Here is a 15726-nt window from a genome sequence, read left to right as displayed (position 1 = left end):
TTTTATTCCAAGTTTTTACCCCTTGATACTCGAAATCAACATGCAAAAATATATTTTTCCTGAAGATTTGATAATTCTGACTTCATCACTAACAAAAATTTTTCTAATCACCCTTTCGCCCTTATAAACGACCTTCGCCGCTAGGCTTGACAACCGCTAGGAGAAGTCATCTTGTTAATGACCTCGAAAACTGCAGAGGAGAAGATGTAGATGTGGAAAGCTGCTGCTTCTGAATGGGAGGCTGCAGGCATTAAAGTATCGAAAGCTCGGCTTTGCCCTATTGTGCCTTGCGCATCTGAAGCATTGCCTCGTAGGTGACGTCAGTATATTCGCTGCTTCCATATTTTAGCCTGCCGTTTCCATTTTTTTTTTTGGTTGGGGGGGGGGGGGGGGGGTCGGGGATAAGAAGAGGTCTTTAGCTATGGTTGGCCTCGGCAGTTTGAGATTGCATTAATAATCATAATTGTATTTCTTTTAAAGTTCCCCGGAGTTTTAAAACTCCTGCCTCTTGATATATCCGTGTAGGAGGTAAGGTCGATTAGTCATTTATACATCGTGCTGTTGTTCCTACTGATGCCGGTGACAACGGCGCTGGAAAATGGAATGTGGCTGCTAACGCGTAGTTCCGTGAAAAATGCTGAAATGCGCGATTTATCGCTTAATTGTGGGAAACTAGAGGCCTTAGTCATACCCCTGCTAGAGAGGCATTTTCAGTGGCAGTTTAGTTGAGCATCAGTTAAGCAGCGTGACATGGCAGTGCTAACTGTTGTTGAAATGTCAATGGCAGTTCAGTTGAGATCATGCGTCCCAGTTCAATCGGTGAAATAGCAAGACTGCGGCCAATAGACCAATTTTATTGACCAACGTGGCAACATTTCTAGCTGCGATATGTTTTCAAATTAAAGATTATAGGCTTAGTATGAAACTTTTGCTGCTTGAATGCGCGTAAGTTCATAAACTTGTGAAGCATGATAGAAAAAAGGGTGACCAAGTGTTGAAGTCAAATACTATTGCCTATTGATTGTCTTGGCATACATGAAGAACAGAAATCGTAATTAGCCAAATAAAATATGAAACACATGTTTGAAATAAAAAAAAACAAATTGGATCGGATTAGGCATTGGATAAAGTATGCCTAATGAACAGCATATTTTTAGTCATAAATTGGCCTTACAAGGCATGACACCGTGATCGAGGAGTTGAACTGAGTTTTGCAGATAATGCCTTGTGATTGCAAACGACTGTCTTCAGTTCAGTGACAGCTGGAAAGCTGGACTACCATTCACTTGAACGGCAGTTGAAACTGCCCGTGTAATGGGGGCCATGCAGCGGTGAAGAGGCTGCCCCCCCTTTGTCATGAAAAGCTGTTGTAGCACACCTTCATAGTATTGGGCAGATAGCATTTGCTAAGCGGTAGTTGATATACTGTCATGTCCAAATAATCCTCTTTCAGTGTTTTTTGTTGTGCAATAGTTGCACGTCATGGGCTACAGCATTCATAGAGAGAAGTGCTTCGTTACCTTTTCACTATACATCACTACACGACATTTTCGAGCTTTTAAGGCTGTCTTGTTGTCCCTTCAAAAGGCCTAAGAGCCGTTTTAATAACTGCAGGTGCAAGTAGGGCCGGGGATCTCCATACCAGAGGAGAGGTGGCGGTCTCTGATGAAGATGGCAAGCGACGCGAAATTCGCCTTGAACACAGCCAAGAGTATCTGGACCCATGATGAGGCCGCTGTCCGCAGTCTAACTGGTGGAGCCTGTCGTGGCATGTCATCCTCCACTGGCAAGTTGCCCGCTACTCCAGAAAAGGTGGATGCATTGAAGAGTAAGTGGACTTTCGCGACAGAAATCTGTTCTGATATACTGATTACTTGTCCAGTGGTTCAAACTAATGCCGCTGGGTTTAGCTCCTGTAGGCGTAGTGGTACAAATCTCTGCTCTCTCAGACCAATTGGGGAAAACATCATGTCGACTGAAGTGAAAGGGTGTGTGATTGTTTATGTCAGATACCTTATGTCTCGCACAATCTTTAGTACCATCATCCATGCTCGCCTTGCTTGCTTTTAATGTGATGGTGTTAAAGATTACGCAGAAAATTTTGCATTGTCGGCGTTGTGAGCGAAAAATCATGAGCTTGACTCTGGCAGGTGGCGCCCGGAGAGTAACCTAGGAGGAAGGCTGGCCACCTATGTCCGTTACCCTGCGGCGTCATTACAGCCTGAGAACTGGGTTGTGAGAAAACTGCTCACCATGGCAGGTGACAGTTAAATTACCGTATTTAATCGACTAGCTCGACCTCGATTCTAGGCCGACCTCCGAAATTCAGAACATCAGGAAATGAAACAGAGTTTATCTTGAATGTAAGCCGAATGAAAAAAAGGCATTGACTGGGGCTGGAACATGCATTTTATTACGCTTCAGACGCTCGTCGTGGCACGTTCAATGCTTACTCATCGTCGTCTTCAGCAGCACCGCTGTCCACTTTGTCAATGGCTTCTTCCGACAGCGCATTGTCCTCGATTCCATCCAGCGCGTTCGAGATGCTGCACTTGTGGAACGGCCCGTACAATCAGTTTGGTCGAAATTTCGTTCTGTTTCGCGGCGGCTAAGCGAAGCACGCTTGATGCACCCGGTCGGTGTGAGCTGATGGTCTGGCTGCATCAGCCAGTCGTCGTAATGCTTCCGCAGCCTGTCCTCAAACGGCTTGTTGACAGCAACATTGAGCAGTTGCAGCTGGCTCGTCATACCTCCGGGTATCACCGCAGTGTCCGTACCGCCTTCCGAAAGCACAGACTTCACGGTATCTGTAAAGTGGCAGTGGTAGGAGTCAAGAACCAGGAGTGACTCCTTGAACAACAGGGCCCGGGCACGGCATTGCCAAATGGTCTTCACCCAGTCTCCGACAAGGGCACCACTCATCCATCTATTCTCATTATCGTGCACGAAGACATTTTTAGGGAAAACCTCTCCGGCTGGCAGCGTCTTTTACTTAAAAATGTTGTACGGCGGCAGTTTTCGCCCATCGGCCATGCAACATGACATCACAGTAGTGCATTGCTTCTCGTACCCAGCAGTTCTTACTTTCACCTGTTTTGTGCCTTTCTCATTGGTTGTGTACGCCACTGGTATGTCAAAATACGCCGGGGTCTAATCGGCGTTGCCGATTTGGCCCAGTCTGTACTCGTTCTCCAGCCTCTTCTTGATAACGAAGTGCTGGAGTGCAACCAGCTTCTCCACAAAGTCAGGGAGTAGGTTCTGGCACACGGAAGTCCGTCGTTGCAGGCTGAACCCGAAGCGCTTCATGAAACGAGTGACCCAGCCCCTGCTGGCCTTAAATTGAGCCCGTGCGACACCTCTAACGTTTGCAATCTCCCTCACCTTCACCTCTATTATCTCCGTGGTCACAGGCATTGCACTTTTCCTTTGCTTCCTGATAAAGTCATCGCCGACACCCTTCTCCACCTCGTGGTGTCACCCGCTGTTGGGTCCACTGAAGGCCATTCGCTTTGCAGCACAGTTGAAAAGCTTGTTCTGCTGCTTCCGCCACCGGCGCATGTTATTCTCGTCTACACCGAAGTCACGCTGGGCTTGTAGGTTTGAAGTTCTCTCCGCTTCCAAAACTACCTTCCGCTTAAAAGCTGTGGTGTAATGGCATTGCTTGGTGGTGCCGTTGCGCCGCGAACACGGGCGCCTCTCGAGGTCACCCGGTGATGAGCACAAGCAAGCACGGAACAATGAGACCTACGTTCACAGCGTTCAAGCTAGCAAAATGGAGCCTGCAGTCCTCTACGCTATGAGTCTGTGGCCACGAGGTGGCGCTACGTGTCTAGCGGTTGGGGGCAAATCGCATCCTCGAATCTAAGCCGACCCCCGACTTTCGTTAATGAGTTAAAGAAAAAAAAGTACCGGCCTAGATTCGAGTAAACACGTTAATGATTGGTCATTTGTGAAGAGCAACCTGGACTGCACAATGCCCATAGCTGGGAGCACCTGCCATCGCAGGGCAGTGGCGTATCGCTTAACCACTGCGCCAAAAGGGGTATGAGGACCTTTAGGGATCTACATGAATGTAAAGTAGGGAATGACTTTCTGCATATATGGGAATTTACCCTATATGCTATCACATCATACCTTTAAGGTGGAACTTGAGTGTCCCCTTCAATTCTTTTATCAGTTCTTTCTGCGGGATTGCAAGCTAAAGCCATATTGTTTTTATACTTGTGGAGTCAGTCACGGTTAGACGGTTGTGGTAGCTGAAGTTTTTTGCAAGTGCTATTGTGACGAAAAATTCCTTTTGAGGATGGCATGTGTACAATTTCTACCATAAATGGTATGGAATGTCAGATTGTGTGCTAAAGACAGCCTGAAGACATCTTTTGTATGGGTAAACCACTTTGGACAGCATAGCTGCTTAGACACTGTGCTTTGACAGTGTCTGGCATGGTAGTCAAGTCAGTTTAGTTGTCATTTACTTTGCTGGAAACCTCAGTTCGTGGCCGCAACTGAGAGCACTCTTTGTTTGCCATCCTTACCATTCCCTGACTTTTTGACCACAGTTTTTCTGGCGTGCAACAAAGTCTCACTGGAACTAAAGTGCAGTCCTCTTTTAATGATACCATATATAATGATGCATCGGTTATAACAGTGAGTTCTTGTTGAATCTTCAAAATATGCATTGTTCCTATGGAAACATCGTGTACAATAGAATGTGTGATCAGAGCACAGCTGATGCGAATTTGATGATGATACGAATTCGTAAAATTCCCCGACCAGAGTGCACTGTGTGCAGTGTGCGGAGAGTGTGCGGAGCACGTATATTACATTTCTTTAATGCGCCTAATAGGTGACACACTGATTTAGTGCATTAGAGAGTCAAATAAATCTTTCTTTTTTGCTGTACAACTTTTTTTTGTAATGCTTACTTGTTTTCTATTTGACGAATGCGAATCAGGATGTGTGCGGGTGGTTTTGGGAGGCCTTTTTTTATCTGTCTAGATATAGCTGCATTTGATTATAACAATCAAATTTTTCGTTTTCTCGTTATTATTGTAAGTGTAGTGAGTGAAATGCTTTGTGTACTCAACTGTCTCAATTGGAATTGAAGGAACTCACAAGGGTAGCCATTTCTACTGTGTTCAGCACAGTTTAACACGCAGAGTACTTTAGAGAAATGGCCGCCGCGGTGGCTAAGTGGTTATGGTGCTCGGCTGCTGAACCGAAAGACGCGGATTCGATCCCGGCCATTTCTTTGGAGGAGAAATTCCAGAGGCCCGTGTACTGTGCGATGTCAGTGCACGTTAAAGAACCTCAGGTGGTCGAAATTTCCGGAGCCCTCCACTACGGCGTCTCTCATAGCCTTAGTCGCTTTGGGACATTAAACCCAATTAACCAAACCAAACCACTTTAGAGAAATGGAAAAGCCATGTTACTTTTCGCTGTGCTGGTATGTGCTGCCATTTGCGTGGTAACTTTTGCTGCATGGGTACAGAACAAACATGCATGCATGGCATTAACTGACAAAGCAAGGTAGGGGAGCTACATGGACTGTGTTTTTCTTCCAGACTGTTTGCGGAAGTATGTTGACGCCCACCCCAGGGCAGATATGCAGAGAGAATCCAGGGTCGCTGCATCTCGCCATTACCTGCGGAGCTTCTTCTGTGAGGCTGGCCGGCAGGGAAAGCGGAAGAAGCCTCGGCGAGCCGAACCATGCGAATAAAGCTGGTTGCTTCTAATGCCACTCAGTGTGTGTTTCAGTTTGGCTAGATTGTTTCACCAGATGAGCCATTCCTGATGCCATCTGGGCGCATGGAAGCTGCTACCGTAAAAACCGGAATATAGGTCGAACTTTTTTTCAAAAAACCGTAGCAAAAAGTCGACCCCCGTCTTATATTATATACCAGTCATTGATGGAAAAACTACGGAAGTCTTGCAACAATGGGCAGCTGAAGTCAACAGCCTCCATCATCATCGCCATCAGCAGCAGCGCAGTGTGGCGACATTGTGGCACCGCCAATTTGCGTTTCCGTTGTCAAAAAGTTATTTTGGTTTATGGCTGGGTGTTGTCAGCGTGGAAATCTCTCCCCGCAGAGATGATGCGGAAGTCTTTCAGAAAAAAATAGGCAGTGGCTTAGCTCTGATTAAGCCTGGATATACAAGCGAAAAGCTGCAGTTATGCTTGGTCTGACAGCCGTTCACACACTGCCTGTACGGAGGCGGAGGAGGAGACGGAAATCGGCGCGGTTAAAACTGCCTGCAGAAATGCAGAGAGGAGGGTTGTCGGCTGCGATGCGGGCAACACGCGGTTGCAACGAAAGGTCAAACGGCAGAGAGGAGAGGAGAGCGTGCAGTAGTAGCGGCGGTGAGAAGTTGGCGCACATGCGCAGTAGCTCGCAGTTGCATTGAACGCTGCGCGTGATGTTACTCGGGCGCGGCGTACGCGAAGCTCGGCTCCGACCCTCGTAGTGAAGCTTTTCACTGCAAAATGCAGCATAAGCAATGTGCTAGATGGCACAGAGGATGATGCTGTATGGGATTTGGGCAGCAAGAAGCAATCATCATCCGACTCGAGTTCGGACGACTCAGATAACTCGGAGTAACACTTGCACACTTCGTACCCTTCTCTGTACTGTACACCCAGCCAACTCTTTAACAGTATCACGCGACCATTGTCTCGCGTGTTTTCAGCACCTTATCACGGAGCGGCGAAAGAGACGAGAGTAAGCACATGTGTACACATATATGTATCTCGCTTGTTTCCTTGCTCAGCGCCGTTAATAAGACGCTGACAAGCACGCGGGTTGATGGTCGCGCGATAATGTGCTATGAATATTATTGCCGAACCCCACTGTTACGCTGTTTTCCCATGCATTACAAATTTAGCTTAGACAGCGAAATTATGGCAGGCAGCATTCCTGCATTATATGTCCTGAATGTGACCCTATGCTGGCACTTCAACAACCTGTGTTTGACAGTAGGGCTCAACACTGTGTTCTTGTTTGGCCGCCGTTGTGATTAGCTACTTCTGCATGCTGCATCTGCGCCGAGGCAACGCACACTTATGGGTGCCATGAAATTTGTTGCGGCTGTTGGTGCAGTTCCATTGCCTCGATGAGACAAGTACATTGCGTGGGTTGGCTTTGAGACCTTCAGTTCCGTCATCTGCCTTTTTCTTCACTCCTGCAGCTTATAAGACACACTTTCAAGCCTACAATGAACGAGGATTCTGTAGGATTACAGTGGCAGCTCTAAATATAGTACAGAAGCGCACTCTGGCTTGTTGCCTCCCCTTCAGCAACAGTTGCTTAGGCAGACTGAGAGCCATTACAGGGTGTTTCGGACATGCGATGAACAATCTCGAGAGGCACAAGACATTGCTAACTCTAGAGAATCCCACTATGCTTAAAAGAAACAATAAAAAAAGCAGACAATGATGTATGATTTTTTTTTTTCACATGCTACGTTCTGCTGCGTTCGGCCACTACTGCGTTTGCCGGCTATATTAGGTTTAGTTTGTGGTTTATGGGGTTTAATCTCAAAGTGGCTCAGGCTATGTGAGACACCATAGTGAAGGGCTCTGGAAATTTCGACCACCTGAGGTTCTTTAACGTGCACTGACATCGCACGCTACACGGGCCTTTAGAATTTCGCCTCCGCCGAAACTTGACCACCGTGGCCGGGATCGAACCCGCGTCTTTTGGGTCAGCAGCCGAGCACCATAACCACACATAGCCACCGCGGCAGCTATATTAGGATACAAGTTTAAAAAGCAGCATTTGTTAGCATTACACTGGGCCATGGTCTGCGGCATCCTGTTTCGCTCTGTTACCGAATTTCAACAGTAAATGAAATCAGCTTTTTAATTTTTGACCATATAAAACAATCCAGGTATCAAAATTCTAGGGCTTGTAATTTTTTTCCTTGGATTAGCTTCTTGTTTAAGTAAAAAGAAAAGTTTCAACAGCGGTTTACTATTTTGTCATGGAGGAATTCTGTGCGGCCGTACTGAATGTGGGTAGTGCTTCACTGCGGTCTTAAGCTGTATCTGACTGTAGTGGGTTTCTCTTCCGTGGTCTTGTAAAAAATGGAACAGTGGGTTCTACCCAGTACAAATGAACTGGTTCAAGAAGTTTTTAGATTTTTAAGTGGTAAACCAACTTTCATCAGCGCCTGCTCTGAATGCATCTGTAGCTGTTCCAAATTGGCATTTTGCTTACTCTAAGCCCTGTTCTGAAACGAGAAATGCTGCTTCCATCATTGATGGAGTCACCGTTTTGGGAGATGTGAGTCTTGAAATGGTAAAAAAAAACAACGAAAATTTCGATTTTTCAAGATAGGCATATTCAGATTCAATACAATCTAAAGTACTTACATACAAAGTTTGGACATCTAATTCAACCTCCTACTAAAAACTGATATATTTGATGCCTCCGAAGCTCCGAAATGGCGATTTCAGAGCAAAAGGTAACAGAACTTCGCGCCCATCACTTTCCACAACCGGGACCCCAATGACTGCCATCTTGGTCTTGTTCAAAAGCTGGCGCTCTTCTCTACATCCTGGTACTGCTTGCTATTGTGTCTTTTGACAGGTATGACTTCATGAATTATAGTGCTGTAGTGCAGTGCCACTGTTACTGCTTAGCCCTTTCGTGCAAATGCGGTTTGTACAAATGCATGTAGGGGGTGTGCTTTTTTGTCAGGCTAGTCATAGGCTTTTTTAGGTGCAACGTCCTAGTTGTTGAAATAAAGTTATTGTTATTTGTTCGATTTGTAGTCAGTAGTTGTGTGCGCGCGAAACCAAGCACGCGTGTTATCGCGTACTGCCTGCGCATGCTCACTGCCCGGCTATCTCATCGCCTACTCCGTGCTGGCTTTAAAAGACTGCTCGCATGGGCCCACCGCGCTCAGTATGTAACCTGTTGGCTTCCTGCCAAGTAGCAGGAATAAACGTTCCTTCGATGCTACGTTTACGCTGCCCAGTTCTTGGATGCCAGACATGACATATTGGCGACGAGGATGGGATGACCGCCGTACGGAATTCGCAGTGTAAAGAACCTGGCCTCTGTGTAAAAAAGCTTCCCGCCACGAAGATTTCCCTGCGGTGAAATTGGCATCACGTCAGCCGAAACTTCCAAGTGAGTCATGGGTCACATCGGCTACATTGAACCTTTCGACGAGACCACGAGCGACTGGCGCTCGTACGAGGAAAGGTTGAAGGCCTATCTTTTGGTCAACGATGTTCCAGTAGCAAAGAAGGTTCCTGCTTTCCTAAGTCTCATCGGCGCGAAGACCTACGCGCTGCTCAAGTCGCTGACGGCACCGGACGCACCGTCGTCACGAGAGTTTGACAGTCTTCTGAAACTCCTGAGCGATCACCTGGCGCCGCAGTCGTCTGTCATCGCAGAGCGTGCGAAATTTTACAAGCGGTCACAGCGAAGCAGTGAGTCCATTACAGAATTTGTCGCGGAACATCGAAGGCTGGTGCAGAGTTGCGAATTTGGAAGTTTCTTGGATGAAGCGCTCCGGGACTGTTTCGTGTGCGGCCTGCTCCGCGAGGACATTCAGCGTGTATTATTCACAGAAGACAAGAAGCTAACCTTCCAGAAGGCCGTAGATAGAGCTCTTGCCATGGAAACTGCAACTAAAAGCGCGGTGTTCACGCATAACACCGCATCCCCGGCGTACGAAGTGAATAAGGTTCGAGGCGAAAAGCAGTCTGTGATGTTGCCAAGCTGCTTCCGTTGCGGGTCACCCAATCACTCTAGCGAAGCATGCCCTCATATCGGCGATACATGCTATAATTGTAACCGAAAAGGGCATATTCAACGCGCCTGCAGGAAAGGAAAGAAAGCTAGGGAGGCAAAGCCCCAGAAACGTGTGAAGATGCTCACGTCCATCCGAAACGAGTCGTCTGCACCACTTAAATCAGTCAACGCAGACCCATTTACTGTACCCGTGAACGTTGACGGTGTCCTACTGACGATGGAGCTTGACACCGGCGCAGCCGTATCTGTCATATCATGGCGCGAATTTCAGAGGCTGTTTCCACGTAAGCGACTTCAGCCAGCATCGTTAAAGCTGCGCACGTATACTGGGGCTATGGTAAAACCGAAGGGTCTGGCGAAAGTCGTCGTGCACCACAACGACCAGAGCGTGGAGCTTCCCCTGTATGTCGTGGACACTACAGGACCGGCCCTCCTCGGCAGAGAATGGTTGCAAGATATTCGTTTGGATTGGAAGAACCTAGTTTTTTTTAATCACCTTGGTCTCTCTCGAGAAATGTCAAAGCACTGGCAAGAAAAGCTGGAAGCCATGCTAGAAAGCCATTCCGAACTTTTCAAGGATGAGCTAGGTACCATCGCGGAAGAGCAGGCCGAGCTTGTTCTTCGCGAAGGGTCACAGCCGAAGTTTGTAAAGGCAAGAAGCGTTCCCTTTGCTCTGCAAGGTGCAGTAGAAGCGGAACTTGTGAAAATGGAGAAGTTTGGCATCATAACTCCTGTTGCTACAAGCGAATACGCAACGCCCTTGGTACCGGTAGTGAAGAGGGATGGAAGCCTCCAACTGTGTGGCGATTATAAAACCACAGTCAATCCCTGTCTGGAAGTAGACCGCTACCCGCTACCTCGGATAGATGACCTTCTAGCAGCGCTTGCAGGAGGAGAGGAATTTTCGAAGATCGACCTGAGTAGGGCCTACCAGCAGGTAGTTATGGCGGAAAGCTCCCGGAAACTACTGACGATAAACACACATAAGGGCTTGTATACTATGAACCGTCCGGCTTTCGGCATTTCGTCCGCCCCAAGCATATTTCAAAGAATCATGGACAACATGCTGAAAGGGTTGCAAGGAGTCAGTTGCTACCTTGACGACATCCTGGTCACAGGCAAGACCAAGCAAGAGCATTTCCGTAACTTGGAAGCCGTCTTGTCAAGGTTGCAGGAACGCGGTGTGCGCATCCGGCGCGATAAGTGCTCGTTCTTTCAACGAGAGCTCCGTTATCTAGGCCACGTCATCAACGCCGAGGGTGTTTGCGCATCGCCTGAAAAGGTATTGGCACTGCTAAATGCGCCTGCTCCAAAAGACAAGCAGCAACTGCAGTCATTCCTTGGGATGGTCAATTATTACGGCAAGTTTGTTCAGCGTCTGTCGACTTTGGCACAGCCGTTGTACAGGCTGCTAAAGCAAACAACAGAGTGGACGTGGGATGCGTCATGCCAGCTTGCTTTCACGGAGATAAAAGCAGCTATGGCTTCCCCTCCAGTTCTTGCCCATTATGATCCGAAGCGACCGCTTCAACTTGCCTGCGACGCATCTCAGTACGGCATAGGCGCAGTTCTTTCGCAGAAAACGATAAATGGATCAGTTCGACCGGTTGCCTACGCATCCCGCACATTGTCAAGTGCCGAAAAGAACTACAGTCAGATCGAGAAAGAAGCCCTTGCCCTCGTATTCGGCGTAAAGAAGTTTCACTTCTACGTCTACGGAAGGTTTTTCACGCTTGTGACTGACCATAAACCACTGCAAACAATTTTCGGCCCGAAAACAGGCATTCCCGCGATGGCAGCTGCCCGCATGCAGCGTTGGGCGCTGACGCTGTCAGCCTACAACTATGCTCTTGAATTCAAGAAATCTACCGATAATGCGGAAGCAGACTGTTTATCGCGCTTGCCGCTCGACAGCAGCGAAAAGCAATCGGCAGAAGAAAGCGAAACTTTTTATTCGCTTCGTTTGGAAACGCTGCCTGTCACAGGCCAAGACATCGCTTGTGAAACGAGGCATGATCCTTTACTAAGCAAGGTACTGAACTTCACAAGTGCTGGCTGGCCGTCGCATGTCGCTGAGAAGGAGTTGAAACTTTTCTTCGACAAGCGTTTGGAGCTCACAGTTCATCAAGGGTGTTTAATGTACGGCATGAGAGTAGTTGTGCCTCTAAAACACCGAACCTTCTTGCTTGAGGAACTTCATCAGGGTCATCCCGGTATCGTAAGATGCAAAGAACTCGCGAGGAGCTACGTCTGGTGGCCTGGTATCGACGCGGACCTAGAGCAACACGTGAAGAAATGTGAAGAGTGTCAACAGCAACGGAACGAACCAGCACCGGCTCCGCTTCATCCATGGTCATGGCCGACTTCGCCGTGGCAAAGAGTTCACTTGGACTTTGCTGGACCCATGAAAGACAAAATGTTCCTTGTTGCCGTGGACGCACACTCAAAATGGCCGGAAGTTTATGTCATGCAGAAGACTACGGCGTACCACACAATTCAGTGTCTCCAAGACCTGTTCTCGCGTTTTGGCGTACCCGAGACCATCGTGACCGACAACGGACCACAGTTCGTTTCCGAAGAATTCAAGAGCTTCGTCAAAGGCTTCGGTGGTCGTCATATCGTGAGTGCAGCGTACCATCCAAGCACGAATGGCCTTGCGGAGAGATTTGTACAGACAATGAAATCTGCGTTGCGGAAAGGACGACCCCAAGACTCCTTGCAGGCAACCTTACAGACGTTCCTGATGACGTACCGCAACACGCCGCATGCGACTACAAGAGCAACTCCAGCAAACCTTTTCATAGGTAGACGACTGCGCACGAGACTCGACGCAGTCAAGCCTTCTGTCGGGGGAAGAGTGGCTCAGCAACAGCTCTCCGATATGGTGCGACGCAAGGCACGTGAGCGACTTTTCAACATCAACGATGAGGTCCTCGTGAGGAATTACAGAAGTCCTGAGAAATGGGTCCCTGGCACTATCATTCAGCAGTCTGGCCCCGTTTCATTCAAGGTTCGAGTTAAGACGAATCGTGGGGTGCTCATTTGGCGTCGTCATCAAGACCAGCTACTGCTCAGCATCGACAGCTCAAAGCAGAGCATCATGGAAGATTTTATTCCAGATTTCAGGGATCCTGAGAGCGCCAACGAGCCACTTCCAGCTGCGGCCCCTGCGGCAACGACCGACCCTCCAGGGGAGCGACGCTATCCACAGAGGGACCGGCGACCTCCTGACAGATATCAGCCATAGCATTAGTTGCATTGTATAATGTAGCAAAAGGACTTTGTGCTCATTAGGAGGAAGGAGATCTTGTGTGCGCGCGAAACCAAGCACGCGTGTTATCGCGTACTGCCTGCGCATGCTCACTGCCCGGCTATCTCTTATCGCCTACTCCGTGCTGGCTTTAAAAGACCGCTCGCACGGGCCCACCGCGCTCAGTATGTAACCTGTTGGCTTCCTGCCAAGTAGCAGGAATAAAGTTCCTTCGATGCTACGTCTACGCTGCCCAGTTCTTGGATGCCAGACATGACACTAAGCCCTGTTCTGAAACGAGAAATGCTGCTTCCATCATTGATGGAGTCACCGTTTTGGGAGATGTGAGTCTTGAAATGGTAAAAAAAACAACGAAAATTTCGATTTTTCAAGATAGGCATATTCAGATTCAATACAATCTAAAGTACTTACATACAAAGTTTGGACATCTAATTCAACCTCCTACTAAAAACTGATATATTTGATGCCTCCGAAGCTCCGAAATGGCGATTTCAGAGCAAAAGGTAACAGAACTTCGCGCCCATCACTTTCCACAACCGGGACCCCAATGACTGCCATCTTGGTCTTGTTCAAAAGCTGGCGCTCTTCTCTACATCCTGGTACTGCTTGCTATTGTGTCTTTTGACAGGTATGACTTCATGAATTATAGTGCTGTAGTGCAGTGCCACTGTTACTGATTAGCCCTTTCGTGCAAATGCGGTTTGTACAAATGCATGTAGGGGGTGCGCTTTTTTGTCAGGCTAGTCATAGGCTTTTTTAGGTGCAACGTCCTAGTTGTTGAAATAAAGGTATTGTTATTTGTTCGATTTGTAGTCAGTTTGGTGCTAACACTAATAAATTCAGCTTTTAGCTACACTATTCATGTTTAAATTTGTTTGAACAAGTAGTGTTTCCACAACCCCATTCTTCGTTTCATACACAGAAGTCAATGCTGTCAAAGCTAGTGTGCCTGTTTGCACAAGCTAAGCGGTACGCCATGCAAAAAAGTAGTCCGACATGCAACCAGATTGAACACATGCATATTTTGTTGTGACAAATCTCAAGTACTGTTACTGGCAACCTCCTACGCTTAGTTTTACCTCTTGTCACATTTTTGTCCTTCGCCTCTTCGCGACTTCAAGAAGTAAGAATTACATGTGGCAGTAGGATACACAGCTGGTGGGATGAATCTGTGTGACTCGATCTACGCCTAAAAAGTAGTTCACACTTAGTCAAAATTATAGCCAGAGAGCCGGAACACTGAGCACCTCACAGCTTCAATTGCGATTTTGAATGCTGCCACTTTATTTTATACCGCTCTCTATTTTCGTCCAAGCACTCATCAAGGTTTTGAGAAAAAAATTGATATGTGGCATGGTAGTATGGTTTCACAGATGCACTAATTCCGCAGTCTTCGCAGCACTGCTTCCTGTGTAGAAATGGAGTATGACTGCTGGCTTGATATCCTTCTGCGCAAGATTTTTCATATTTCAGCATATTTCATTGATGAAAGTTGTGACTTGCACAAAAGGATTTATTAGTGTTCCGGTCACATGCTCAAATGTAGACTCGGTACCTTAACTGGATATGCTTTTTAAGTACAGTTCAGTGGTTCTTTCCCACAGCTCAGCCGGAACCGGGTGAAACCAGCATGGCTGACCAGCTCGAAGGTGCAGATGACGCAAGCATCGAAGAATCCGACGATGGCCTACCAAAGGTTGGGTCTCTTGGACCAGATGGAAAGGTAGGGACCTCAATTCAGTTTGTTTTATTTTATTCGTGAGTTACTGCAGGCTTCAAAGTCCAAGCAGGAGAGCAGTATAGTCGTGAGTAAAAAAGATTAGCACACATGACGGAACACCGGAGCGCTGGAATGGCAACGCGTGACGCTGCGGGTCGCGAAGAGGCTGATAACGAGAGTGCATGGCCATTCCCATTCTACAGTATTAGGGGGGTTCAGCGGACTGTCACGGACAGCAAAATTACTGGCTAAAAGCAGAGCTATCATCTGTTGTTCCCACGAGTTCCTTTTGACAAACCATTGCAGGCATAAAAAAACAGTAATAAAAGAAGTCATCTTTGCTCATGATAACCGAGCCAAAATAAATGCCGCATGCGCAGCCACATAGGGTCGACACTTCGACGCTCTGGCAGTACACGCTTGATAAAGCTTACTTCCTGCCGTCCTCCCCCTAGGCTGCAAACATGGAAACGGCCCGATAGTCAGGTCTGCGAACTGCAGCGCCGTGTGGTGAGGTATCACATTTCTGATCGCCAGTGGTCTGTGCTAATATTTTTTGCTCGCGACTGTACAGTGGGAAACAGCATAACCAAAAGACTGCGGAACCAGAATGTGAAAGGACAAGCAAGAGAAAACATTAGAAGCGCATAGTCGAGCACAGATATATCGAACCCGGATATTGCAAATTACCGGCCATTTCGAGCACACAGATTCTGATTCCCTGAAAAGTCTAGCATACAAGTATAGGAAAGTAGCGCTGCACATTAAACTGAAACTTCAGTGGTTATTCGATAATTCGAACTAAGCACCGCAGCTCTGACTGTGACTATTCTCTTATCGGCTCTCTTCGATCACTCTCGTGCATGCAGGGACAAGGTCGGCTGCACGGCTTTTTGCACCTGCTGGTAGTGCTGGCGTTGTGAAACCATGTGATAAGGTCAACTTTGGGTGCGCTTGAGGAGAGCCTTTGG

The 15726-nt window shown here is 47.6% G+C and overlaps 1 protein-coding gene across 2 annotated transcripts in view; it reads left to right on the top strand.

Moving 5' to 3' along the window:
• Positions 1-15726, top strand: part of LOC149333429 (uncharacterized) — a 57718-nt gene that overhangs the window by 36324 nt on the left and 5668 nt on the right. The window contains exons 8-9 of one of the 2 annotated variants that reach the window (XM_089558670.1): positions 1615-1828; positions 5565-5740. In XM_089558670.1, the coding sequence (XP_089414796.1) occupies positions 1615-1828; positions 5565-5719 (369 nt within the window). In that variant the 3' untranslated portion in view covers positions 5720-5740. Of the gene's footprint in view, positions 1-1614; positions 1829-5564; positions 5741-14639; positions 14759-15726 lie in introns of those variants that run through there. The other variant, XM_089558672.1, reaches the window with a different exon arrangement.

The sequence above is a fragment of the Amblyomma mixtum genome, chromosome 8 (genome assembly GCF_055824585.1).
Source record: "Amblyomma mixtum isolate Tamu chromosome 8, ASM5582458v1, whole genome shotgun sequence".
Classification (NCBI taxonomy): Eukaryota; Metazoa; Arthropoda; class Arachnida; order Ixodida; family Ixodidae; genus Amblyomma; species Amblyomma mixtum.
Note: the sequence above shows the minus strand (reverse complement) of the source record. Positions and strands in the feature narration are given on the sequence as shown.